Here is a 26,990-nt window from a genome sequence, read left to right as displayed (position 1 = left end):
TTACGGTATTGGACAATTTCTTGTTTTCTTTCTGCACAGCTGAAGAGAGGATGGACTCCCAGCTTGTACAATGTATACCATAAATTTCTCTTCTAGTACCACATTGCTCTGGTCAATATTGAAATTATTACAGTATTTCAAGAAGCTAATCTAATTAACACAAAGTTGTTACAACAACTCAGAGAGAGAGATAAAAGCAACTTTCTCATTAAAATGTATGTCTGTATCAATATGTCCAAGTACTTTTATTAAAGACTGGCAAACTCCAGGCACAAGGGTTCAAGCTTGGTGGCAAATCTGGACAATGAACTCTTCAGAACTAGGCTGCATTTATTCTAAGACACCCAAATAGGCTTCATTTATTCCAAGACGCCCAAACTCTCTTTGTTAGCCACTTCACTATAAACTCAGGCCTGGAAGTGTGGAGCTGGGTACGCTAGGTGCTGATCATGTTTCAAACAGGGCTGCCAGTGCCCAGCACTAGTGGGAATCTAGCTCCCTCAGTTCTTCCCTGGGAAGACGGAGCCACTCTAATGTAAACAGTGAAGGGTCTGCAACATACTTACAAGCCAATGACACAGAATGGCACTAGAAAAGTCAATAAATGTACAGAGAAGGCACAACATATTGTCAACGCTAAGATAAGGCAGCAAAGTCAATGCTCCAAGACTGAGGACAAGCCATCAATTCTTGACAGCTGGGATTTTTAAAGCTCTGACTCTGCCAAAGGCTTTGACAATACAAGATGCCTAAGTATGCTGCATGGCTTTTACTGCAGACTGTAAGTGGAATTCATTACACCCAGTTCAGCCATCTCAATGTTAAAGTTAGCTAGTTACTAAGGGTACCTCGATAACTCACAGGGTCATTCATCCCATCTTCTTTACAGGGAAGTATGTTTTAGGATGAGATGGTTCATCCTTTTAGAAGTTACTCACAGACTACAGGGGGAGCCTAGACTAGCGTAGGAGCTCTGTTCTAACTCAGATTAATAAAAAGCTAAAAGCTATGAAATCCACGTTAAAAATGGGAAGTCTTACTGCAACTTACATGGCCATTATGTGGTCACTTGTCTTTCTCAACTCACATGAAAAAAATCAAACTGCAGATCTTTCAGTGACAGCAGGTTCAAATAACTGCATACACATATATACACACATAAATTCCAACTCTTAAATTCAGAAATCTCTTTTACTGAGGATGTCAGTTTGTAACTTACTCTTCAGTGAGAAACAAAGTACCTGGTTTCAAGTTAGCAAAAAACCAGCAGAGGGTATTTTTCTCTATCCCCATGAATCCTGACAATACCTAGGAACGCCATGCATCCTCTATGTCTTCAAGATACAGCTTGAGGTTTTTGTTATTTTTTCATGACAGATTCTGTAATACATGAACTTCCTTCTGAGACAGCTATTGAAAAACGTAGATGGAATCAGGGCAATTGTAGCTCTCTGCAGCCAGAACTAGAAGGTATGTAATGTCCCTCAGAAGTACTGACTGCCCACAGTGGCAAACATATGCTGATCACAATACTCTTCAGTTACATGAGGTACCTCCCCATTCAAGAACCAGCTGTTAGTTCAGAATTTTCATTTTACATATACATTTGATATCAGGTTTTTTTATTACCTGAACTTCCTTCACGTAGAGAAGGCAGAGGCTGCCTAAGACCTTCATTGAGATCTTTATCATCTGTAGGAATCTGAGATGCTGCTCTGGCTTCAGAGTCCAATAAGATTTGGTTCTCACAGAGACTAATGCCTGCAAAATCACCTGAAAGGTCACAGTCTTCAAAGTCTGTAGTGAGGTGATGCAGAGGGGAATTTTGAGCTGACACTGAAAATGCAGCTTCTAAAACCAAAGGGGAGCCTGGGGGGGACAAGGAGGACAGTGAGGATCTGGAAGACAGTGATGTCACAGATTTGGGAGGTTCAGTCAATTTGGGATGATCTGCAGCTGAAGGAGAGTCACTGTAACCCAGTCTCCCATGGGAACCGACCACTTCATTTTCATGAATAGTAGTGATAGGCCCTGAAGGAATGTAACCACTTTTTTCTTGCAGTATGAAGTCAAGTTTATACTGATAGTCCAAATCTGTTATTTGATCGCCTTGATTATAGTAGAGATCCGTGGAGCTCAGCGAGTTTAGTGACCCTCTGCTTGACGTGTTCAGAGATCCCCGACTGGATGCCAGAGATCCCAAACTGCTCCCTGAAGACACAGATAATGTACTAGCTGAGAGGCTGCAATGAAAGCACAAACACATACACTGGTGTTACTAAACTAAACCGGCACAGAATAGTATGAGGAGAGATAAGATTGACTGGAGCTGCACTTAACTATTTACAACTGAACGCTGCTTGGGGCATTATGTTTTTTAAACTCCCATACTTGGCTTAGACCAGTGTGCCTAACCTGCACACTATCAGAGTGATTTATCCAGCTTACAGACTGCTGACAAAGTCCCTTTTCTTCTGGACAAGGCTGCAGATCTGACAAACTGGTCCAGCCTTCTCAGCTGCTGTACTCCCTCAAAGACCTGCTCCACTCTGATGTGGGCACTCATGGGATCAATGTGGCAGGAAAGGGATCCCCAGGAGAAGGTTATGGCAGCAGGGAAGTGCTGCCACCTCTAGAGCAATTTTATGTAGCCTGCCCTTTGCCCAAGCACCAGGTAAAGACGGCAGCTAGAAGGAGACAACTTCTAACAGAACTGCTTCACATCTGTAAGACAACACACACTCTACATGCACAGTAAATCCAACTACATAAGCATGGCAAAGGCCATAACATGCAATCTTCTGTTAATAACAGAAAATAAGAAGCCCTGTCAGGCCAGAGAAACTGAGTATTACTGCCTTGGCTCAGGAGGATTCTGCTGGGAAAAAAAGTCAGAAAAAATAGTTCAAGGCAGCCCTTTCTCAACACTTAAAAAATGTTTACTGAACAATAACAGAGCTACCAGCTTTAAAAAATTTGCCACTGGGCTAGAAAACTGCTTTTAACAGGACAAAGAGACTCCCAAAAGTCCAAATGAATACAAGCACAAAATACTTTTAAAAAAATAATGTAAAATACTCTTTCCCCAACTAATAACCAATCAAGATGTAATTTATGGGATCTGGCTGAGATGTCTAAAATATCTAGGCCAGCCTAGATCCAAGGAATAGGATGGTACGGCTTATACCTTTACAGAATGCTTAAAAACATTTTTCCTCTTAAAGTCCTGTTTTGATTTCTAAGAGAATAGGTAAACATTAATGCAGTGCCTGATTAGTGTATCCTACCAAGACATGCAAGAAAATTCAGGATTTTCTAAAATATAATGGACACATGGTTTGGTAGCCCAAGGTAACAGTCCAGAAGTGAGAGAAACTCCTCCCTAGGACATGTATCATTAAATATTAACATTCCAATCAAAGAAATGAGTTTGGAGTTCACAGTTGCTGTCACTTACTACTTTTTTTGTTATCACTCTGAAGTTCATAAATCTAGAGTCAGATTTTGAATTTGAATTAACGACTGTCAGGAAAAACAATATCCTGCTGAGGATACATTTCTGTCTACAGAAAGCATAAGTCAGTGTTGAAGAATAAATCCAGAATCAACTATTCACCATGCATGTACTCATGAAGCCTCTCCAGTTATTATGTAAGGGCTACAGTTCTAATAACTCGTTTTAGCCAGAACTCTGAGAAACCATTTGGTCTCCTCAATGACAGGATTTTGAGCATACAACCAATTATAGAACTCCTGATTTACTTATTTATTTACACTGAAGCAAAATAATATCTGCCTGCTTAATTATGGAAGTTGTGCAAAAAATCAACTCAATCCAGTTTTGAAAGCTTACTGAAATTATAAAGGTACACCTGATTTGCATGGTGACAAAATGCTTGAAGTTATTACACTTGCATTTTCTTACTTAAATATTAAACAAATTTTATTTGGCTTCCAGCTAAAAGAAAAACCTAAGAATGAAGATGAGACATCCAGGTCCGCTAGCTTGTTGCTGCAAACAGGTTTTACATCATGCATTACATTCTCACCTCCTAAGTTGTGAATGCAAGTAAGTAGTTAACTTCGTAGTTTCTTCAAGTTTCTGAACCAACTCTTTTCTTCTCTCCTCCAATTTCAACCTGGAAAGAGAGGTACATTTAAGTATAGGAAAGCATTACAGAATAATCTGGAGGCTAAAACACTTTGTAGATGAAACAGAAACAAAGTGAAGATCCCTCATATTTTCATCTGGTTGCCAACTACTAAAATTCAAGAGACTGTTAGGACTTCGTCCTATCATAAAACCCTAACCACTTCAGCAGAATGGCTTTACCTGCAGAATACTAAGCACTCTAACAAACCTGCTGAGTGTACAAGCAATCAGAGTGTTGGTACATTCACACTTTACCAAGAGGAACGTGCACCCAATAAAAAAATAACAGATGAGCACTGGGAAAATAGCTGCAACTTCAGGTAAGATCTGCACTAATACAGTTATAAAAAGCCATGCTGTGGACTGGCTCCTCACTTAATATAGTTTCAGAAAAAAACCACAAACGAATGCCAATACCGGTATTAGTTCTGATAATGCAGTAACTTGGGGTAGCACTGCAGGAAGTTTAAAATTAATGCCTTCCCTCTGATTTCAAGTCTTCATATAGAGACAAAGCACAGTAAATCAAAACAGCGTTCAAGCACAAGGTTCTGAGATGACGGACCATATTTAGGCGTCCCTGGTAAAGATTTCTACATCACCAACAGTTTTGTCATCACCTCAGACCCACACAGCACTGTAATGCTCATTATCAAGGTTTGCCTTTATGAAAAAGCAGGATTTATTGCCTCCTGCACAGTTATCTAGTGTAGCTCTAACCCCACAAATGGTGGAACTCTCCCATTCCTTTTGGCTGGCTGCTAGCAGAAAGGATTCACTAATCTTTACAGTGATTTTTTTTTCCTTTTATAATTCCCTTTTATCACTCCATTTACAACACCAAATAAATTGCTTTCCCTCAGTGGATTCAGCTAAAACCCTCCTGTAGTTGTGGATTAGTATATTCTCCTCTAGCCCTTGCTCAGTCAACTGATGCATGTCACAAGTTCTCAAGCAACTCATCTGAGAGACAAGAAATTACCTCCCCTCTTTTTTAAAAAAAAAAAAAAAAAAAAGTTGATGTTCATTCTCATAAACCATTGCTCTGGCCTTTCTGGCATCTCAAGGATGTATAAATTAAAATTCAAATGCAGAGAACACTTTGAAGAACAAAACCCCAAAACCAACCATTGCTTTCTTATGCAAACTGAATGAAATACTCAAGAATTCCCAGAACTCACTCTCTTTGAGTGTCAGATACCAGTAAAAAGACATTAAGTCCTCAATTCAACAAAGCATGAAAAGCACTTGCTTACACCCATGCTTATTCAGCGAGCAAATCTGGGTTATGCAAAGGTGAATAAGTTACCCCGAGGTCAGCCAGGGTGTGAACTTCCACTCCACTGCCTACGCAGCGCTGCATGTGCTCTTACACTGCAATAATGTGTTCATCTGCTAATACCTGCTAAGACTGTTAAAAGCATACATGGTATTTCATTCTTTGCTCTGGAAGACATATGCACATGGGTTTCCAAACCAAGAATTATGCTCATCTGTGGTATCAGACACTTTTTCCCTACCATTTTACTATTTATCAATGCCTTCTGTCTTCTTTTAAGGCCTAATCTATCCTGCTTTTCCCAAGCAAGAGTGCTCTTCACTAGCTCTTTTGTGGCTTTTCAATAGCGAACTATCATTTTATCTTCAAGGAAGAGGCACAAAAATTGCTGTATGTGTTCAACTACTAATGGCAAAAGGCAAGAAAGAAAATTAACAGTTTAGAAAGTTCTCTGACTGGAGTCCTCAAGCCAGACACCTATAGTTGTGCCACTGAATTTGTACTATTGAACTAAAAGGTTTGTTAGGTTTTTTCCCTCTAAAGCACAAGCAAAAGTTTTGTTTTCCTTTATCATCTTAAAGAGGCTGATAAAATGTAATTTATCCCATATAATTTAGCACCTAAAAAAATTTGTTGCCTGGATGTAATTTCATCTAGTAGTAATTTAAAAAGTATTATTAAGACCTGTAGGTAAATTTCAGAAAGATGGTAGTCACAAGTCACAAACACAAGCTAGATGATGAAATCACTACTGGAAGTTCCAAGACATGCATGAAATAATTTTACTATCTCACAACAAATTGAGATTCAAGGAAATTTTTTTCATTCCACATCAGGCCATATTAAAAAAAGACAAATAAACAAAATACCTCCAAAACTTTCAAACAATGAGCCTTCCTTCTTTATAGCACAAGCAACTTTAATATCCCCAAATCCATGTAAACAGCTGAACAACCACTGTGTTATCTATTCTAACATGGCCCTCTCAACCTCTCCTGTTTGCACCCCTCCTATCTATATTAACCTATAATTAACCTATTACTCCTTGTAGGATGACTGGAGTGTTAGTGAAACATCCTTGTCTGGTTTTGATCTTAAATTGTGATATTGCCGAGAGGGGCATAGAATCTTAAAAAAATACATTAAAAAGATAAAGAGCACATACGTCACCTTTCAATGCAAACTCACATGGACATGTTTATGACAGGCACAAGGGTAGGGGCCAGTTTTGTGCAGGCAACAGCACAATCAAATAGTTAAATCATGCATCCATTTAAGTGCCTGCGATACTTAGATTTTGCCAAGGTCTAAAGCAGCGATAGAATCTCCCTGACATGAATGCAGAGGCAAGTAGCAAGAGAAGTAGCAAACAGTTCTCAACAGTTCCACGACCCAGTTATTTCTATATAGTTGCTGGAAGGCTTCTTAAAGCAGTCAGAGTATGCCCTGTCTGCTTTTTTGAAGCTGATATGTTATGATTTATACCCTCCTTCTGTAAATTGATTTCGAGTACATCTACTAGTGGCAATTTCAGCATCCTACTCCAAAATAACCAAGGGCTATGCTATGTTTTTGTTTTAAGTCAGAGCAAGTCTTCTGTTTCTTCCCCCTTTAGAAAAAAAAAAACAAAAACAACGAAAACAACCAAACGCAAGCCAAACCAAACAACCCTTGTCACATCAAGCTCTGATACAATCCATAGCTTCTTCCACTGCTGCTTTGTTAACAGTACCTGTGAAAACACTGGAAACCTCAGGCATTCATGAAACTTCATGAAAGAGAATAGTAATGCAACAACAGTGCAGCACTTTGAAGATGGTGCAGCTTCTCTACTGATAACAGAGAGAAGAATCTTCCTCATCTCCAAGAAAGAAAACGCTGATGGTTGATCTGATGGATTTAATTATAGCCTTTTCTCAAAATTTCAGGAGAAGTTTCACCATCGGAATCCTTCTACAAAATGAAGATTTTCTTTATGTTTATAGCAGACACACCAGAAATAATCTTCAGAATAGCCTGGTGTGAAAGAATTTAAGTGCTCTGAAGTCTTCAAGGGAGACAGTTTTAATATGATAACAGCAGGCAGAAATTCACTAGAGATTCACTGGAATAGCAAAAAAGCAAACCAGAAGCCACCATAAATGCTACCTCAACCAGCAGCTGTAACCTCAGAAAATTCCACATTTTCTGGGAGGGAAAAAATTCAAGCTTTATCTAGTTGTGTCACTATACATGGACAAACTCTGCTGTTTCATTTCTTCTTGACAGTGGGAAACAATTTTACTTGCCCCCGGTACTCCAAATCTGGCATCTGACATGTATGGGAAAAGTCAGGTGCAGAATTTCCTTTGTCACTAAACAAACAAATCCAAAACATGAGACTAAGAAACCAACTACCTATTTACAGCATAAGTCAAGATTTAGCTATTATTTACAACAGCATATTATCAAAATCTTAGATTCAAATTATTTGTGAATGTGATTTTATTATTGACTCCTTATTCTCCATTTATTAATGAAAGTCAAAAAGCAACAGATCCATGGTACTTTAGATACTACTAACACACAGAGGTAACTTCTCCTGTAAAAACAGTTCCAGTGGGACATAACCCTTCTCCTAAAACACGTTTGGATTATCAGTGCAGTTTAAACTATTATAAAGTCTACAAATATGTTTAAAAATCAGGCCTAATACAGCATATGTACTCCTTAAACAAAAATCTTCCTCACTACTCAGCTGCATTTTAGGACCCAGCTTCTAATGCCACTAACAGGAATTTTGCCATTCAGTGAAACTGGAGCAACCCAGCAGGTGTTTCCTAGCAGAGGGAAGTAGGAAAGGCTTACAATGCTGATTGTATTACTACACTGATGCACACAATAACATTTTGTGTTTATTGCATTTTATATGTGCTAGAGGTGCCCATAAATTTATTTCTACTTACAGTTGATAAGAAGTCCATTTGTGACAGTCATCCTTGATTTTCTCAAACTCTGAATCTGGCTAAAACAATTTATTGTGGGAGTTGCTTCAGTTACCAGTTTGGTAGCAGAAAGTAAGGATAGTAGCAATTATAGTTCTCCTCTGAACTCTTGCCACCCCCCCTTTTGGTTGCATTTTTTAATGTAATAAAACTCACAATGAAAGGCTTGAGATGTTGCAACAATCAAGATAATCTTTGTAACCCGAGTTCAAATAGTTTACAGCTATTATCAGAAACGAGTGAATGATGTATTGCCCTCCTGCTGGTATGTTGACATTCCTCAGTTATTTAACATCTGTCACATACATTTTCATGCTGGTAACAAACACAGAGAACTGATACTGCAGAGCACGTACAGGGTGTTCATGTTCTCTCACTGTACAGAAGACTTCTTTGTGTTTCTGCCCAGTGGGCTAATAACAAATTTAATTAAGATCTACACAGAAGAGTTACTGAAGGAAAACAGCCCATCAAGGCTAGTTCAGGGTCTGTAATGAGTACAAAGGTTAGATTGCAGAAAGCCGCATTTAGTATTAGTAAAAGACAACCCCTTACCTTTCAGCAAGTGCTTGACTGGGTGTGCTTTTAACAGACAGCAGCTCTTCTTCAAGCCTCTTCCGTTCTGCTTCTAGCTGCTCTAGCTCATCTTGAGTACGTTTGCGTGGTGTAATAAACTGGAGTTCCTTTAAAAGCTCTTCTTTTTCATTGATTAACATCAGTTTTTCCTTTTCCACATCCAGTGCCCCAGGCCAGGCTTCACTATCTAGCTTAGAGAGTTCAATCTTCAAGTTAGCCATGCTAAAATAAAACACAGCAGATTTGTCTGAGCCCAGCACAGCACACAAATCCCAGGAAAGAAAGAAATGATACAATATTTTGAAAGGTATCAGGATATAAAACATTTTCTACTCAAAACCATACTTTTAATTAGTTTGCTTCACAAGAATGCAGACTACACCAGAAAAGCAAGCCACCTATCCAGGCCAACAGCAATATGCATATGTACTGAAAATTAGTTTCTCCTGTTTCAATGCCAAGTTGAAGTCACAAGGTTAATAAAAGCTTTATTGAAAGCAATCTGCCTGGTAACATAGTAGTGGCACTATGCTTTACTCATTGAGTAGGAGGATGGATTTCTCCTAAGCTGTTGGAGGCTGACTGCTCCTAAAGAACATGCACCATAGCAAGGTGCTCACTTGAGCAGCATTCATATAGCTTAAAAGGCAAAAGCATTGCTCTTCTATGTGATTAAAATAAAAGGTAACAGGACAGCAGCTACCTAAAGAGAGATTATTAACTCAGAAGATTGAATTTGTGCAGCTGCTGTTCCCACTGCAGATGTCAAATCCCAGAGTTAAGACCCCCAAGACTTGGTTATCCATACCTACTGCACAGATGTATGTATATAATGGAAGCAGAAACTTCCCTATGTTATTATTGTACTATAGCTCAGTCCTGATCAAGACAAGTTATTTCCAGTGTTCAGTCTCCATACTCATTCTGTCTATGGGCTCAGCAGCATATCTTAAGAGGTGAGGGTCTTGCAATGAAGACTCATTATCACTCATTATCCACTGGGAAAGCCTAAAAATTCCTGTTATAGGTGCCACATATCTAGTAAGATGATAACTTCCAGTCACTTCCAGCCTTAGCCACACCTGAACCAGCTGCACAGCTAAAGATATGGAATCTCTGAACTACGTAACAGCTCCTAGCTTTCTGCACCTATTTGATGTAGGCTGGAAAAAAGGCAGAGAAAGAGTCGAGATAGAAAAATGTTCCCATACAATCTAGGGTAAGAGAAACCGATCTGTTACTTTTATTTATTTGTAACTGCCATAGGTAAATAGACCTAAGTCAGCTCAACAACTGATATAAGTCTGTGCAACTTCAGTGTTACCAGGCACCACTTAAGGTAATGACCCATGCCGTACCTCGTAACACACAGAGATAATTTGGTATGTATAATCTTTCTGTAGTTCCAACAGATTTCTATGAAAATGTTTCTCTTCTTTCTAGTCTGTGATTAACAAAACTAATAACATCATGCTTATTTTGCACCCACAGTATAATTTTACATTACATTAAGGCTTTTATTTATGGTCAAAGCTAAGAATAGCTAATGTTGAATCTCACTATCCCATTGCTTATACTAGAAGCTTAAGAGGAACCACTCCCTTTCTTTTTCCATAGGTAACATATCCTTATCATCTGCACCTCAAACAAAAAACCAGCAGCTTCAAAAATGAAAACAACTCATACTTCCACCAAACCCCTGCAAGAACAAGTTTCACTTAGGGCATTTTCACAGAAAAACAATGTATAATAAACAGAAATACTATCAGCAGTGTTACCGCAACCTAACAGTGAGATGAGATGAAATGAAGCATTTCAACATACTTTGCAGCTGTTACATATATCATTTGTATTCAACAGTTCTTTATAGAGGAGCAGTACGCAGAGGGAAAACAACCAAATAATTTCAGATGGATAATGAAATGTTAAGGCTTTCATCTCCAGGTCACTGGTTCTAGCTAACTGTGTTCGGAAAGTAACTGTTACTGACAGCTGTTTGATGGCTTATGGGATGGAATGGTGATCTCCGAATAGTTCTTTTGCTCCCTCAGCTATAGACAACTCTCTGCTCTGACACTCTTTTCAGCTGCCTCAGACAGGCAAAGGACTAGATGGATATGAAAACTGAACTGGTCTCACTCTTCTGAGGAAGTCCTTGCTCAGCAGGTCAACAAGAAATATTAGCCAGATCTTTAGCACATCAGGAGAGGATTGTCAGCATGCTCTATCTCCTTTTGAATTGCAGCTGTATGTAGTATAGTTAACATCAACATTCCACCTCTTCAAGACATTCTGCTGGCCAAGCAGCATAAAATATGCAACACAAAATTATCTGATAATTTTCAAGTAGAGAAGTTCACTTGAAAGATCCTCTCGGTTATTTTAACACAAAACAACTTAGAATTTGCACATTTAATATTTTCAGAAAAGAAATTTATTAAATTATAGCGATGACTACAATGGCCATAACAACTGAGGTGTATGTAATTAGGTACTGAACTTTGTGCAAACTAGTATGTGGTTTGGTTTTTTTTTTTCCAAGGTAGAAGTGGTAAACTGACTTACTGCCAGGAATTTTCTTCTTCCTACCAAGGAATGCTAAGACACAATGCTGGGACTTCTTGGTATCAAGATGGATTCAAAACAGAAGATGATCTGGTTTTGGATCAATTACATTTGAGAAAAAATCCCATCTATCTGCATCTAAAACATCATCTGACAATTAATATTATGTACATGATGATTCTGAGCCAAAATCATACATGTTCAATACTGGACAGACACAATAGCCTTAGCACTCTTTGATGAATGCATTGATTATATAATAAAGTTTTATGATCCGTAATGAGGATATAAAAGTTTACTGTTGTTACCGGCAAGGATGGTAGCTAGTACTGTGTATGAGGAGGGAATATATTTGAAATTAGGCAAAAAAAGTGTTGGTTGTACAGCCTCCTGACTTTAAAACATGGAAACTAACTATGCCTTTACTTGGTACTTACAAGCTGCAAATTTATTTTTCTAGTTTTCTAATTGACCATACCACAGTATTTCAAGTGAAATAATACTTAAATCTCAGATTAAATGTCATTTTAGGCACAGTTTTCATCTAGGGAAAAGTACTGTGTTTTATTTTATTGCCTTGTTTAGTTTTATAGTAAAAAAGGAACTTTGGGTGTGGGATAACTTTCTAGATTTATATTCCCCTGAAATTACAAAATACCTCCATAACAAAAACTGTAAGGTTTCTGAATAGCTGACACTAATTTTGTATAAAGTATCATAAAATAATACAACACCATTAATATATTAAGAGAGATTTCACAACTCACCCCCTTTTTTTTTCCCCTCTAAATAGTACATCTTCCCCTCATATTATTGCAGCACTTCTAGTGCACCAGAAAACACGTCATTTTAACCCCGAATGTTCTGCTTTCTGATGCCCATTTTTCAGCACTGTGCCAATTCATCAAAATGGCACTGCTTTCACAAGCGACCACTGGAGAACTTTATTTGAAAGGCATTCCACATTCATCAGTGGAGCAGTTCCTGGTTTCTCTTCTCCTCAGGTTACACACCCAATCCCACAGTGATAACAAGTATTTAAATTATTCAAATGCCCAGTGGAAAAGGAAATAATTAAGCCTACTAAATCTGTGCTGGAAGTCTGAAGCAACTCTAAAACTAAAGAGCCTTCAGTGGCACAGTGAACTGAAATGATGATCCCAAATAAGGTTATAATGGATGTAAATAACATGGTAATTCTTTTCAGTGGAAAGCCAGTTCACTCTATTCCCTTAATCCTGGAACTAACATTAATTTGCCACTGTCTGCATTTTCTTAACACATTCAACTTGGCATTAAATGTTAAAACCTGCTGTTCAAAAGCACCGGTTGCTCCTGAGAGTCCGCTTGCATTCTGCAGGAAAAGAAACACTTTGCAGAAATGCCCACGGCGCCTCTGACGAGCCTCCCACTAGATGTCACTGCGAGCACAAGGTTGGTGCTGCAGACATCAGGCACCTTCCCAACTCGAGACTCTCACTTAACAAAGCAACTAACCCTATTACCTTCTTTTTGCCTCTTCATATTGAAGACTTAGTCTGACCTTCTCTGCTAAATTTGATCTACTTCTTCCTCCAACCTGTTGGGAGAAAAAAAAAAAAAAAAAGAGTCTCATTACTGTGTAAATTTGTTAAATGAATCTACAAAACCTATGCACCCACCAGAAAAATCACAATTTAAAAAAACCCACACCCACCTGCAGCCACACACTTGCTGTTAGATGCCTAGTTAGTGATCTACTCAGATGTACAAAACAGTGCTGGTTTTTTCAGATCTAGTTTAAATACTGCACTACCAACTGTCCATATTCAATCAAAGTAAGAGCATTTTCAAAGAAGTCTTGCAGTGATTACACCTAAAATTTTGATCTCCTACTTTTAACTCTGCCAAACTCAGAATTTAGAACGACATAAGTGCATTTCAAAGCAAGACTTCAATAAGTTTACTACAAAACAGAGATAAGCTTAGCTCTTTGGAAAACCTTGTAGAGTCTTTTCCTTATAAACTTAGCTCCAGAACTTCAAAGAAGGTACCAAAATTAAGCACAGCCTTCTGGGTATGTAAAACATACCATCAGTGAAACAGAGGTTTAAATTAATTAATGATCAAGTAGTTCCACTAACAGTTTTTCAGCTGTGTGAAATGAAATTTGCACATTCAAATTCCAAGATCTTGTTTCTGAAAATTAAAAACATCTTAACACTGAATTAGGTCTGTAAGGTGAAACATATCCTATAGACAGATACAAAAAATACTATCTACTTCTTCTGATCTTCACTGTACTGGAACTATTTGATTAAATCAGACTGTCATAAATGCTTCATGACAAATGTATAAAGTTCATCTGAATCTTGATTTAAAATTTAAGGGGGGGGGGGGGGGGGGGGAATCAGATAACTTATTCTAAGTAATTCTCTCAAACATGTATACACCTATTAGCAAGAGTAAACAACCATTTGATTCCAACTCCATTAACCGAAGCATTCTGATTCAATTTCTCTTTACATATGACTAAATGGAAAAAAGCTCACCTCACCAGAAATGTCAGTCTGAGACCCTGTATCCAGAGTTTGTCTAGAAAAACACAGCTGGGAGTTTACAGAGCTGGAATTCAAGTCTGGTTCAGATGTCCCAATGGTTTGGTCAAGACTGAATTTCTCTCTCAGCTTTGCAAGACTCTGTCCAGGAAACAGAGGAGGTGGTGGTGTTAAAGTTCCTTTGTACTTTACCACGTTTATATCAGTTTATCAAGAGATGTTTACATAAAAACTCCAATATAAAAATTCTGGGTTTACTTCATATTAAGCAAACTACCCTTTTAATCAAGCAGTTGGTAGGTGACACTAAGGGTGACCATCACCTGTGACAATGTAAAAACTACTCGCAGTTTTAAAACTCTTGTTTTTGTGGGTTTGGTTTTTTATTGTTTTTCTTCTACATTTTCAACCAGTTAAAATATTTGGCTGATTAAAAAGGTCTGCTTTCAGAAATGAAAATAGGGCAATTCAGATTTCAATATTTTGAATTGTGGTTTAGAGGTAACATACGCATTGTACTTTAAATACAAGTTCAGAAATCTATGTTCTCTGACTGACAGAGGGGCTTTTTGAACTAGGAATGTCACAGGCTTCAGTTTCTGCATCTGAAAATCGATTTTAATGCTAGCTTATCTCAAAGAATTTTGAGAGCCCCTTAAAAAGTATAAAATGCAAAGCATTTATCATCAGGAAAGTGAGTCATGTTAAAACAAATCCACATAAAACTTATGTCAGCTGTTCAAAATACCTTCATTAAATCTTGTTTTTCTCTCTCCCCGGAACTTATCGCCTTTCTGATGGACTTCAGTTCAGTCAGGATGGCTTTGGCCTCGCACAGTTCATACCCACTCTGGCCTCCAGACATTTTTTGGTCAATTCTGTGGAAAGAGGGAATATTAATTCTATATACAAAAAAATAGTACTAACATCTCTGCTGTTCTGCTTCAGGCAGAAGCATAGTTAGAGAACAGAAGGGAAGGAGATAAGAGATACCATTTCCTGTAACAGACATGCAAGAGGAAAAAGGACATTGAAGTCTTCATTAAAATACTTACTACTAAATCCTTGGCAAAAATGTCAAGCTACCTAACACACGCACAGTGTCCAGTGAACAGCTTTTGCTGACATCATGAAATTTCATGGAAAAATACTCCTGTTGGCTTTAAAACCACCTCAGCTAAACTACTGGGGCCTTACCAAAGGCAGAGACTTCACAAGCAATTTTAGTTGATCCAGTCTTAAAGACATAAGGGGCACAGAACACTGAAGACTCCTACAGATGCCAGCAGGAGTATACCGTTACTGTTGACAACTATCAAAATTCCCATCCCCACCATAACTCTCTACAACATAGAAGCACCTTTCACACTATTAACTGTGATCCTTAGAGAAGCAAAAGTTGTTCCTCTACCCACACCCACATCACAACATTGGCAGACACACAAGCTTCTTGGTACTAATCAGCCTTGTAGAGAAGAAATGTAACCAGCACCATTCTTGTCTCAGCATCCCTCTCATTCACCCTAACCCTCAGCATTAACCGTCTGGAACAGCTGTTCTGCTCAGCCAGTCACCAGGAGCTCTGTATTCACAAAACTCTCTGGATTATCTGATGTATGATATATGATATCAGTTATCTATTAAGTTCCTGGAGTATCAATGATTTTAAAAACTAACTTGAAAATAACAAAAAGCCCCTAAACTTAGAGAGAAAGATACTTCGTTTTAGTATTTCCATATTTACTTCAAGAAGTACAGTTTGTAAACACATGATGTCTAGTTTAACTGAGCATTTCATAGCATCACAGAAATTACTGCAGCTGTGCTTCACAAAATTAAAACCAACAGCCACCTTCACAAAAGTCAGGCACTTAGAAGAGAATACATTCTTTTATAATGCAGTTGGTTTTCTCTTTTTATCATCATCCATCATTTTTCATTTTTGTTGGAAGACATTAACTTTGTAAGGAATGAACAAACATTTTAATGATCAGAAGTGATCTCAAGCATCCCCTGCAAGAACAGCAACTCCCACAAAACACCTGTAACTGTATTCTACTTTTCTTCCAATTTTGTGCACAAAGATATCAAGGTTCTAAAGTGATCTTTAAAGCTGTGAGCATGTCTGTTTTTCTTTCTCCACATTTCAGTTTCTATTCAAACTAAAACTGCATTTCTATAAGAAAATTACCTATGTGACTCAGCACTCAGATTCCTATTCAAGGATATATTTGTTTCAGCTTCAAAGTTCCTCAAACTCTTTCACAGGTAGACACTTACTGTCTGACAACACTCAATTTTGGGGAATTTATCAGGTTGCTAAGGTCGAACAGATACAGCATATGCCAACAATTGGGATCATGAATGAATAGTTGGGTAATACACCACATGCTGCCTAGTAATATGATGTGCCACATTCGAATCACAACTGCTTTATTCTGCATATAATAAAAACAGACAAGAAGGATCTCTGACATGTAAGATATTCCATCTTCCTGTTTTAAATTAATGGGATTAGTACTGTTTGAAAGTGTCTGACTGAATGTTAAAAACAAACGTCCATTGTGTTTCTGTGGAATGCTGTTGATAGGAATCCAAAGCATGTTTCAGAAACTATCAAAATGACTTGTGAGCAAGCTGCTTTAAAACAATACTTCATTGTTGAATTAATATAATAAAACCAGCACGATTGGCTAACCTTTAATCCTGGGACAGCAGCATGAGTTTTTATTACCTTAAGCTTTAGAATCAATACGTCTTTCTTCTTCTAAATTTTGCCTCAAATGTAATTTGATTTATGGTTAAATAAATGCAATCAGCTATCCTTTTCTCCCTTCACTTCCTGCTCGTCTTTATATATTTAACTAACAAACATCTTACATTTCTATTTTAGTCAAAATGAAGGAGGATAAAGACTTGACTGGCATCCTCCTAAGGTGCTGAGGGTTTTCAGTTCCCAATTGACTTTAAACTCTTCATACCAGAAAAACCTTTTTTGTCCATTTTGACATGCTTATAGTTATGATTGGTCATTTCCTGGACCAGAATTTTTTTCTCCCACTTAAAAAGATTCCTAATGTATAGAACTGGTCTATTAAAATACACAGGCAATCGCCTACAAGGCGTTTTGGTTAGAACTGGGAACTGAACTCAAGTGACTCAGCCCGAAACACAGATGCTCTGTTATCCCTTGCAAATCACTTCTCTGCAGTTTAGTATTCTACCTGGATTATGGAAATGCATTTCCCTTCTCCCACTTTTTGTTCATCTTCCCTATATATTCTGCAAGCTCTCCAGGATAGAGATTATTACTTATCTGACAGTACACTGCCATACACAGGAGGTCCTGAGAAGAAGAGCAAATTAATCCAGGCAATATTACATTAATGCTGCAACATTGCTTCTGCTACTGAATCTAGTGTACTAAGAGCACACAGCTCAGCATCTTACTATCTAGATATATCCTTAATGTATGGGTACATACCACAATATAGAAAAAGACTAGCATAATAAATTTCTGTTTACATTAGTCAAGAAAACACACTTGTTAGCAAGGTTTCCTCTGCAGCAAGTTCTCTATGGTGACAGTTCCAGTAATCTTCAGTATTTTAGGGCCCAACTTTGTAAGTTGGGAGCAGCAGGGAGTGCTCAGACTGAAAAAAATTAATTCCCTAATAATCCAACTGGTTAAACACCCAGAATTCTCACCCGGTTCAGCATCAGCCCTTTGGACACCAGGCATCCCAGTAACTGGAACTACAAGTCAGGTCTCTTCTAATCCTCAGATTGTGACTCATTTCAAACCCTGCAGTGTTGTGCACCATTTATACCTCCAAGAACAGCACCCTCCTCTCTCTTTTTGAGCTTAGGAGGTGGGGAAGGAGGAAAGAAAGACCTAATTAACTTTTCAAAATCTTAAAAAAAATGTTTGAATGGGACATGCAAAGCAGCTAAATTCTTCCTTGGGACCCTCAACCACTGCCCTTTTTTCTGCCTCTTTGCAACACAAGCTACCTCATGGGAAAAAAACAGGAGGGGGAACAGATGTCATGTCAACACTTGCACAGTAAGTTTGCCTTTTCTACAGATTTCCTGCTTCCTAACTACAACAAAAAGAGTAGATTCTCATTTTTTCCCCCCAATAATTATCTCAAATAAAATGGATTCAATCCCATGAAAAAAAAAAAACAAAAACAAAACAACAAACTAAACCAAACAAAAATGGGTGACTGAATTAAGTCTGTTTCAACTATTTCTTTTACTCACTGTTGTAGTGTTTCAAAACCCTGTTCCTTGTACAGCAGCTCTTGCTTCATCTGAGAGAGTTCCCTCTTCAGCTTCTTAACCTTGTGTATTAAATCAAAGCAAGTTAGAAAAATCCTCTTGTTAAACAGCATAACACATGGCTTTGAACAATTAATGTATTCTCTACATCAGATAAGACAAAAAAAGAGAATAAATTGCTCTACTGACACATACTAAAACCAAAAGGATCTGTTCTCTTCCTGATGTCTATAGGCAACATGCTTTAGTATTAAAGGGACACAAGCAGATTAAATCACATTCCTTATTTGTATCAATACCACACTGTGTTATTAAACCTGAGAGAACTTTAACAAGTAATTTACTTCTCACTTGTTAAGCATGCATTCCAACTGTCCTACAGGGACATGCCTATTTATTTTTAGGCTTATTATATTTTCACTTTTCATTCCAGGAAGCTCTCAAGTCATTTGCACTCTAAAAGACAAAGTGTGGACCCCCTTTTTTTTTCCCTCCTATGACCCATCCTTTCTTGTAAAGCTTTACAGACACTGGATTCCTAAATATATAATTCACAATCATTTAATTCAAAGACAACCATCACTAAACACATTTGGATCGCAAATATATCCACCTATTTAATGGCAATGTCTTTGGCAAAACATTCCCTAGTTTCCCTGAATTTACAGGCTCAGTTGCTTTCAATCTTAATATTGCTATTTCAGATGTTAGCAGATATGAGTACACTACAAAATATTAATGCATCGAGATTAAATAAAAATATCCTCCATTTAATTTTTTATGTCATAATTCCCAAACGTACTAAAACAAAGTTTCTGGACCACCTATAAATGAGAGTACTCTAACACAAATTAGAATTAAACCTCAGCATACACACAGAGACAGAAATGCATCCTTGAAATGTGAAGTCCCAAATTTTGGCATTTATACATCTATATCTGGCTCGTTTGCGCTCTACATACTAGCCCGATATTGTTAGGCTTTTTAACTTTGCAATCAGTAAGGTAAAAAAAAGAAAAACCTGCTGGAAGTCCCCTGTTCTCACCTACCACTGTGAAGTTCTTGCTTGTTTTCACATAGGTCCTCAGATATACAACTCTTCTGAAAAATGGTTTCTATTAAAATGAAGAATTTTGACCATTTTAACTGAGATTAATTTCGAAATATGTCTACAAGACTTTGTATCCAAATGCCCTTAGACTTCCTATTTGGTGCTATTCTTCAAATTAAAAAAAAAAAAGTGAGATTCCCAACATGCCAGGTGACTAGAAGTACTGAGCATCAGCAGCTGCTGTAGCTTTTCAAGAGACTTAAAACGTTTTGTATGTCTAAAATAACAAGTGATTTGCGGGGTCTCTGTATGGGTTTGAGACTGATAATTAGGCATTAAAGTTCGTAGCTTCTGGCTAATTAATTTTCTGTGACAGAAATAAAATGCTTTCAATCTCCATTTTTCTCCAAAGCAAAGTCTGTTCTCTAGGCTGAGGGGTTAGGTTCAGACTTTTGGAAACTATCATCACTAGTTGCTTTACTTGACAGAAAACGGTTTTTACTTTGACCATACTGAGTAGTTAGCATGATAAACAGACAACGTCTCTAAGTACACGTTCAGATCTCCCTATTTCTTCCCTGACTAGCATGAAAAACCCAAGAATAATCTCTCAAGTGTTCCGATCAAAGTTATAGAAAATGAACGGATATCACCTCTATGTTCCTATTAAAGTAATGTGTAAAATATGAAAAAAAGTCCCAACTTTTCTGAGTAACACAGAATGGCTAAACTTTTTTTTAGAATCGGAAATGTTAATTTATAGTAATAGTAGAAGGCACATTTGATTTCAACTTAGAGGACTGGATCTCTCAGAAACCCTTACATTTTTCCTCAAGATCATCTTCTGAGTGTCCTCTGCTATAATTCATCATCATTTCAGTATCAAGAAATGTGAGTGAGGCACATTATCCTAGAAGGACATGAACTACATCGTAATATAGACTCTGTGTTTACTGCATCACACTTGCATTCAACTATTCTTTATGCTCATCTTCTCCTTCAAAACTTCCATTTAATTCCCTCTTTTTCACAACACTTGTTTTATCCTTCAGCCCCTTCCTACTGCTTCTGCACATCATCTTAAGTCACCTGACAGGCCTCTCACTTCTTCCTTCCAACTGCATCTTCAAGCAGGCTCCTGTGTCATCCTCCTTTTATTTCTAGCACTCAAGTATTAAAACCCTCCTTGTTATTTTATAAAGGTGCATCCCCTATTTGCTTCATATGTGTAACACATACTATGATCACATATGCTTTGCATTGTTTGAATTATCTTACTGATTACTAATTAAGACCCCAAATTCCCCCACTCAAAGTCCACTGCAGGATCAGATCCTTCAATTTTAATCTTGTGAGAATCTCCTTAGTTCATTTAACAGCTGCCAAATTTGTCATATTTTCTTCACGGCCTATTGCGCAATAGGCATTTTGTGTATCCAGAAGGCTCCACATACATATATTAAGCACAGCTAACAAGGAAAAGGCCAAAGGCCAATTCAGAACTTCCCTGAATGCTGACTTTCCACCCTCCAGCCACCATTAACCTGATGATACCAGTAAGCCTCAGCCAGCGTGAGAGAAACAAGCTTAATACCTCTGACCTAATAGTTCACTAAATAATGTGCAAATTTTAACTAGCTGGCTAGCAGCTTTTTAATGACTAACTTTGCTTCCCATTAAGACCACGCATGCATATACTGTAAAATGCCAAAAGGTGGCATATTAGCAAACATCCTCAAACATTCAAATAAGGGTAAACTATGTTAACAGTCATACCTCCCCTGTCATCTTCCATGAAAACCACTTTCCAGCCCTAGCATCACAGGGCTCCGCTTTTTCTTATCTCAATGATTTTCGTATCCAGTGGCTTTGGATGACCACACTTTATGCTGATACAGATATTCTTGGACTGCACCCTTCTAAACTCCGCAGACAAGATTCAGGTCACCTATTTTAGGCACATGGGCAACTTGGACTTTGTAATGCCAATAAATCAGGTGCTGGGATCCAGCAGGACATTAGGCTCCTTGACTCCAAGAAACAATGAAGAGAGGAAAGCAGCTCAAAAAAATTAATTACTGTGGTTAACACATCTGCCTCTCTCCTTAGCAAACAAATTGTAGATTTGCAGCCAAGAGGTGATTTAGTGTTTCTGCATCCTGAGCTGGGAGGCGATCAGAACTAAGAAACAGGAAAAACTGAGCACAGGACCATGTCCGAATGTTACCCTCTGACTTGTAGGTGACTATATTTAAATTTGGTCATGGGTTTTATTCTTCAACAACATTTAATTTTCCAAATATACTAGTGATCCCCTTGCCAAAGGGAACATCTGTTACTACTATGCTCATTTTTGGAGGAAGGTCTTGACTTGTCTTCATTCTTGTTCCTGACAGGATAGATACTGCTGTTGATTCTCCCTACTAAACTTACCAATTTTTTCCTCCCACCTCCTCCAGAGTTGAAATAATTTCTCTCATAAACTACCTTCCCTTCTCCTTAAAGGATAAGGGACTACAAATCGAGACTGGTAAGGATGAATAGGTGTACAAGCAGCCAGGAAGGCAACATCCAGATGCCAGTTTTACAGTGTATTCCATGCCTGATTTATACTGGGTTTTAAAATTTTAATGAGCTATTCCACAGTTCCTTTTAAACATTAATTGTTTGGACTCCTAATCAAAACTCTTACTCCAAGTGAAGGAAGGTGTTACTCTTGGAGCCTTCTGTGAGTGCTGCTCTGTGTGGAAACCAGGAGGGGGCAATGGAAGAGCTGAGTAACTGCTGTTGCTTGTGCTGCTTCTGCTCCTGCAAAGTCTGTATTCCAGACCTCATCCAAGGACTATGCTGTGAGGTGCTGTCTTTTTAACCTACAAGGTTTGACCCAATTTTTTTTCCATTACTAACAACAGAAAGCCTAGGCTATCCACAGAGCATTATATATCATAGTTTAAATAAACGAACTCCTGATACAGATTTTTAAATGTCTTCCACACCATTTCCTCCTTATTCAACATAAATTCACTGGAGATGAACCTGTGAATACAAGTTCCTTATATGGAGTCTGTTAGTGACCATACAGAACACAGCTGACCAAATAATGAATTTTTGTTCATTTGCAATTACAAAATGCAAACACAAACTTTCATTCTTAATCTGAACTGTTCCATTTTGACAAAACAGAGTGAAGTTTCACACCATTACTGAAAAGTGGTTTTTAAATCGACAGAAATTTGTGAGGCAGTTCATGCAGGTGACGGTGCATTTCTCACAGATTCTGTAAAAAGTCATCTGGCTGCAGCACACCTTGGCCTATTACTTCTCTATTTTTACCTAAAGATTTTTACTGTCCCTTTTAAAAGCAAAAACATACGAGTGAAAATATCGGGTTTATTTAAACTCACATCTAATTAGAATATTTGCCAAAGTTTTCCCAAAATGTGTCTGAAAGTAAAAGAGACAGCTTTAAAAATTAATTTAAAACCTCTGAATGGTATTTATGAGAATATTAGAAGGTTTCAGTACCAAGATACACTTGCTAGTTCAAGCTTTGCTTATTCTACAAGCATAAACTTTGCACACAGAATACAAATGAATGGGAGTTAAGCATTCTCACCCTTAATCTTGTAGTGGAGATTTCAGCCTTCAGAATGTCAGGGTCATACTTTGTGCTTGACGAGGAGCCTGAGAACACTTTTTAAGACAAAAAGGGACAAATATTTAAGTACATTTAAATCATTGATTAGTCCCTCCTCAATGAATCCACACTGATCTAAAAACTACAAAGTGCAGAAAAACATACTGCTTTTTTTAAAAAAAAAACAAACCAAAACAAAACCTTTTTATAGAGTAGTCAGCATTGCAGGATGGCAATAACTGATAAACAATAAAAATTTCCCCCTTTTTTCCCCCCTATCTTTGCTTATCCCAGGATCCTGAAGTAGCACCTCATTCTCCCTGGCTTTCTATCCCTTGCTTTCTGTTCCCATTGTTCTAGCTGAGCCATCTTGTAATCACTTCTTCCTGGAACTTGTAATATCTAAGGAGATTTCTGGAAAGCAAAAGATTTATTTATTCAGAAGCCTCAGAGGTCTGCCACTCAGTTCTTCTGCAGCTGTGTATGTTGCTTTTATCACACTGTCTACTTCCTAGAGAGATCTTTGGCCAATGACAGGCCACTAACAGCACTCCATGCCAACTCCCTGCCCAGCATTGTAACGTGTCTCTGCTTCACCTCGATCACAGCACACAGGCTATGAAATTACTGTATGCTATTCTTATAATGCAGCAACAAATTCCCTTTTTGGTCTATTGCAGACACCTGTCAACACAGTACAGTAATTTCAGTATGCAGCCATGAAGTGCAAGAGATCCTATTTACTTTGAACTAGATTTGGCAGAATTTTGTTCTGACAAACTAGATTTCAGAGCCAACTGCTCTAAACTGCAGCTTAAAGGAGTTCAATTGTATCAGAGAGAAGAGGGTTCTCTCCAACAGAATATTTTTATATTAAATAAATTTTAAAAAGTAGGGATGCCATCTCTAAAAAGCCAGAGTACACGGTGTTCATAGCAACCCCTGAAAACTCATCCTAAGAGAAACAGGAACTCCTGCAAGGCACAGATCAAAGAAGTTACATACTGTACTTACAGCTTGTACGGGAGCTTGATTTTTCTTTGTAGGCATCATTCAATCGTACATACTCATCCAGTGCAAGTGCTAGCCTCTGTTCTTTCACCTGGTACAGTTCTTTCTGAGTACTGAGAGCATCCTGGGCTATCATAAGATAATCTTTTAACATTCTCTCTTGCTCTTGCCTCCATTGTTTTCTGGGATCTTCTATTTGTGTTGTTTCTTTATAGGAGAAAAAGAAAGGATTTAAAGAGATCTCTGCTGAAATCTGTTGACAGCCAAATTGTTTCTCTGCCTGTAATCCACAGTTACAGAAGTCTAAACCATAGTTTGTCTTTCGTTACTAAGCAGACGCTCTATTTTACACAAGCTTTTCTTTGCTACAATAGTGTGTGTAAGAAACAGTATTTAAGAGATTAATTGCAAAATTAGGAATTAGGGTACAATATGTAAATGCTTATGTAGATCATTCCTACATCTTCAACCTTGAATTAACAACATCCTAAAACTCAAGGAAAAACTTACTTTTTGCATCACAGTATTTGGAAATAATTGGATCAATAAAGTCTTTCAATGACACCTTAAAAAATGAAAGCATTTCTGAACAAAAAAGAAAACTAAGCTATATTTTTTCAACCCCCCCTCGTCCCCACTTCATTAATTTTTACAGCCATATGTTATTCATGTTTTATAGTGGTTATCTCTCTTCTTGCCCTCTACAAACACAGTTTTATCTTTTCCTCTGTAACTGAACTAACAGATCATTAACTCTTCAGGTCATCTCACCTAACTCTATCTCTATCCCTGCTAGGCATCTGATCCAAGACACAGCTTTCTTTTTGGGTCAGTTAGAGGGGGCCACTCTCAGAGGGCACTTCATCAAGGAGAGGTGCCCAAGATACATGGGACCAAAATGCTTTTTTTGAGGTGTCTACTTCTTTCCACTGACTCCCCAGGTAATATAAATGAGTAGGCTGGAACAGGCCCTTAATTCATGAAGGGCTTAGATCAACCATTTTAACTCCAGTAGCCACACAGAAGACAGACTTGAAATAGAATGTGAAGACAAGAAGATCAGACATAACATATATATACATATTAAGAAAATATGTGATCAATCTAATTGTAGGTTTTAAGATACTTTACACTGCATTTTCCTTTGAAGTTACACACTATAAATCTACATAGATCTACATAGTTAGAATGTAGCATTTAACACTAAAGTATTTCTGCACAAAGAATTTAATTCGGAATTTTGCTGCAAAAAGATGGAGGAAAGTTTATTCTCTGGATTAGATTTCTGCCACTTAGTTCTCTGAGTTGGTCTACTGTGAGAACCAATGCAGGGGGGAAAAAACAGGAGCACATGTCTGAGGACATAGGGGAAAAACAGAACTGCAGCAGAACCAATCTGACTGCTCTCAACTGTAGCTGAAGTACGCTCCTGGGGAGAGGGCATTCTTCCAACTCCATATATGAAAACTGATTTTGTAACAGCAAAAGCTGATCAGGACAGATTCTGAGTAAGAACAATTTACCATACTGACTGACTACCAGTTTTTCAAAAGCCTTTTTTGGTGTTAATATCACATAAAAAGACATGCAGAGAGAAAGCAGCATCCCATAAAACTAACCATGTAGAATCCCAAACTGACAATGCCTATGGAACTGCTGATGCTTTTAAAAACAAATACATATAAAACCCTCTCCTCCACCACTTACAAACATGACAGGATTTCTACTTGGGAAAGGTATTTCTTGGAGTGCACAACGGATGCATAAAGAGCATAAATCACATAAACCCAAGTGTGGTGCATAGCAGATTAAAGCAGAGAAGCTTTATACAGTTTGTTTTCCAATAACTCCAACAGGAATACTCTCTCCAAGAAACTAACTATAGCTACAGACACACACACATATCCATGTCTATAGCCACCTGCTCTTTTCCACAAAAATATCAGGCACACAAAAGCAGCAAATCAATACCTTTTCTCTCCTAAACGGTCAACACATGTCCCTATCTGTGGCCACTTATTGCTGCTGTGCTTTAACACACCTCCACATTCACAGTTATTTACACAAGATAAGAAGAGCTGGTTTCCAGAGTTGTCCTGTTTTGTGAAGCAGGATGAAGAGCATGAAGCAGGATTCTCATGGGTCAATGATCAAATAGGATAAATGCAGTTACGTTGGTTTTTTAGAAGAATGTAATGATGTGATTGTGTTTTAAGAGTGCAACCAGCAGCCACCGAATAATCTTAAAAGATTGGAAGGCCTCATCTTTGAGCATGTTGTAGGTAATTGCCTTGTAGGTTTTAAGTGAGGATTGCTCAACATGCAGCCTAAAGACCAAATGTAGCCTGCAGAGTTCTGAAAGTGGCCTACAGATGCCCTGTCCTTGTGACTGCAAGACAAGGACAAAACTGATCAACAGCAGATTATTTCGTATTGCTGACAATCAAACATTTTCTTTTTGCCTCTCCAAGCTGCATGTGCAAAACAATACTATGATTACACGAGCTAACATCTTTTATACTGATAATCATAAACCAGTTAAAGGTGACCCTGCATTTTAAAAATTGCACACTAACTTTAGCACAGTGAGGGAGGTTTGGGTATTTGCCTGTGTAGGTACATTCACTGCTCAAATTATTCTGAGCCAATTCCACCTGCAGGTATCCCAGAACAAACACTCAGCTGGGAAAAAAACATAATCCTGGAAAAAGCAAAGCAGTACTAGAATGACTATCCCAGAATTGTTACTCAACTGTTACCAAGCAGTATTTTTCACTCTGTCTTCTTAAATATTAGAAAGTGGAAAAGTCAGAAAAGGGTATCACTCATGTGGCACGTTGTTCATATATATATATATATACACACACACACATGTATATGTGTATACAGGTACTGTAGTGCTGCATTTTGAAA

At 37.9% G+C, this 26,990-nt stretch overlaps 1 protein-coding gene across 1 annotated transcript in view; it reads right to left on the bottom strand.

Moving 5' to 3' along the window:
• Nucleotides 1-26,990, bottom strand: part of WWC2 (WW and C2 domain containing 2) — a 100,874-nt gene that overhangs the window by 27,500 nt on the left and 46,384 nt on the right. Inside the window, exons 3-11 of the mRNA XM_074905801.1 lie at nucleotides 24,081-24,284; nucleotides 23,046-23,122; nucleotides 18,361-18,440; nucleotides 14,843-14,972; nucleotides 14,089-14,235; nucleotides 13,063-13,136; nucleotides 8,972-9,214; nucleotides 4,050-4,139; nucleotides 1,630-2,243 (exon numbers count right to left, since the gene is read on the bottom strand). Of these exons, the coding sequence (XP_074761902.1) occupies nucleotides 1,630-2,243; nucleotides 4,050-4,139; nucleotides 8,972-9,214; nucleotides 13,063-13,136; nucleotides 14,089-14,235; nucleotides 14,843-14,972; nucleotides 18,361-18,440; nucleotides 23,046-23,122; nucleotides 24,081-24,284 (1,659 nt within the window). The remainder of the gene's footprint in view (nucleotides 1-1,629; nucleotides 2,244-4,049; nucleotides 4,140-8,971; nucleotides 9,215-13,062; nucleotides 13,137-14,088; nucleotides 14,236-14,842; nucleotides 14,973-18,360; nucleotides 18,441-23,045; nucleotides 23,123-24,080; nucleotides 24,285-26,990) is intronic.

This window comes from Athene noctua, chromosome 4 (assembly GCF_965140245.1).
Source record: "Athene noctua chromosome 4, bAthNoc1.hap1.1, whole genome shotgun sequence".
NCBI lineage: Eukaryota > Metazoa > Chordata > Aves > Strigiformes > Strigidae > Athene > Athene noctua.
This window is presented reverse-complemented; position numbering and strand designations above follow the sequence as displayed.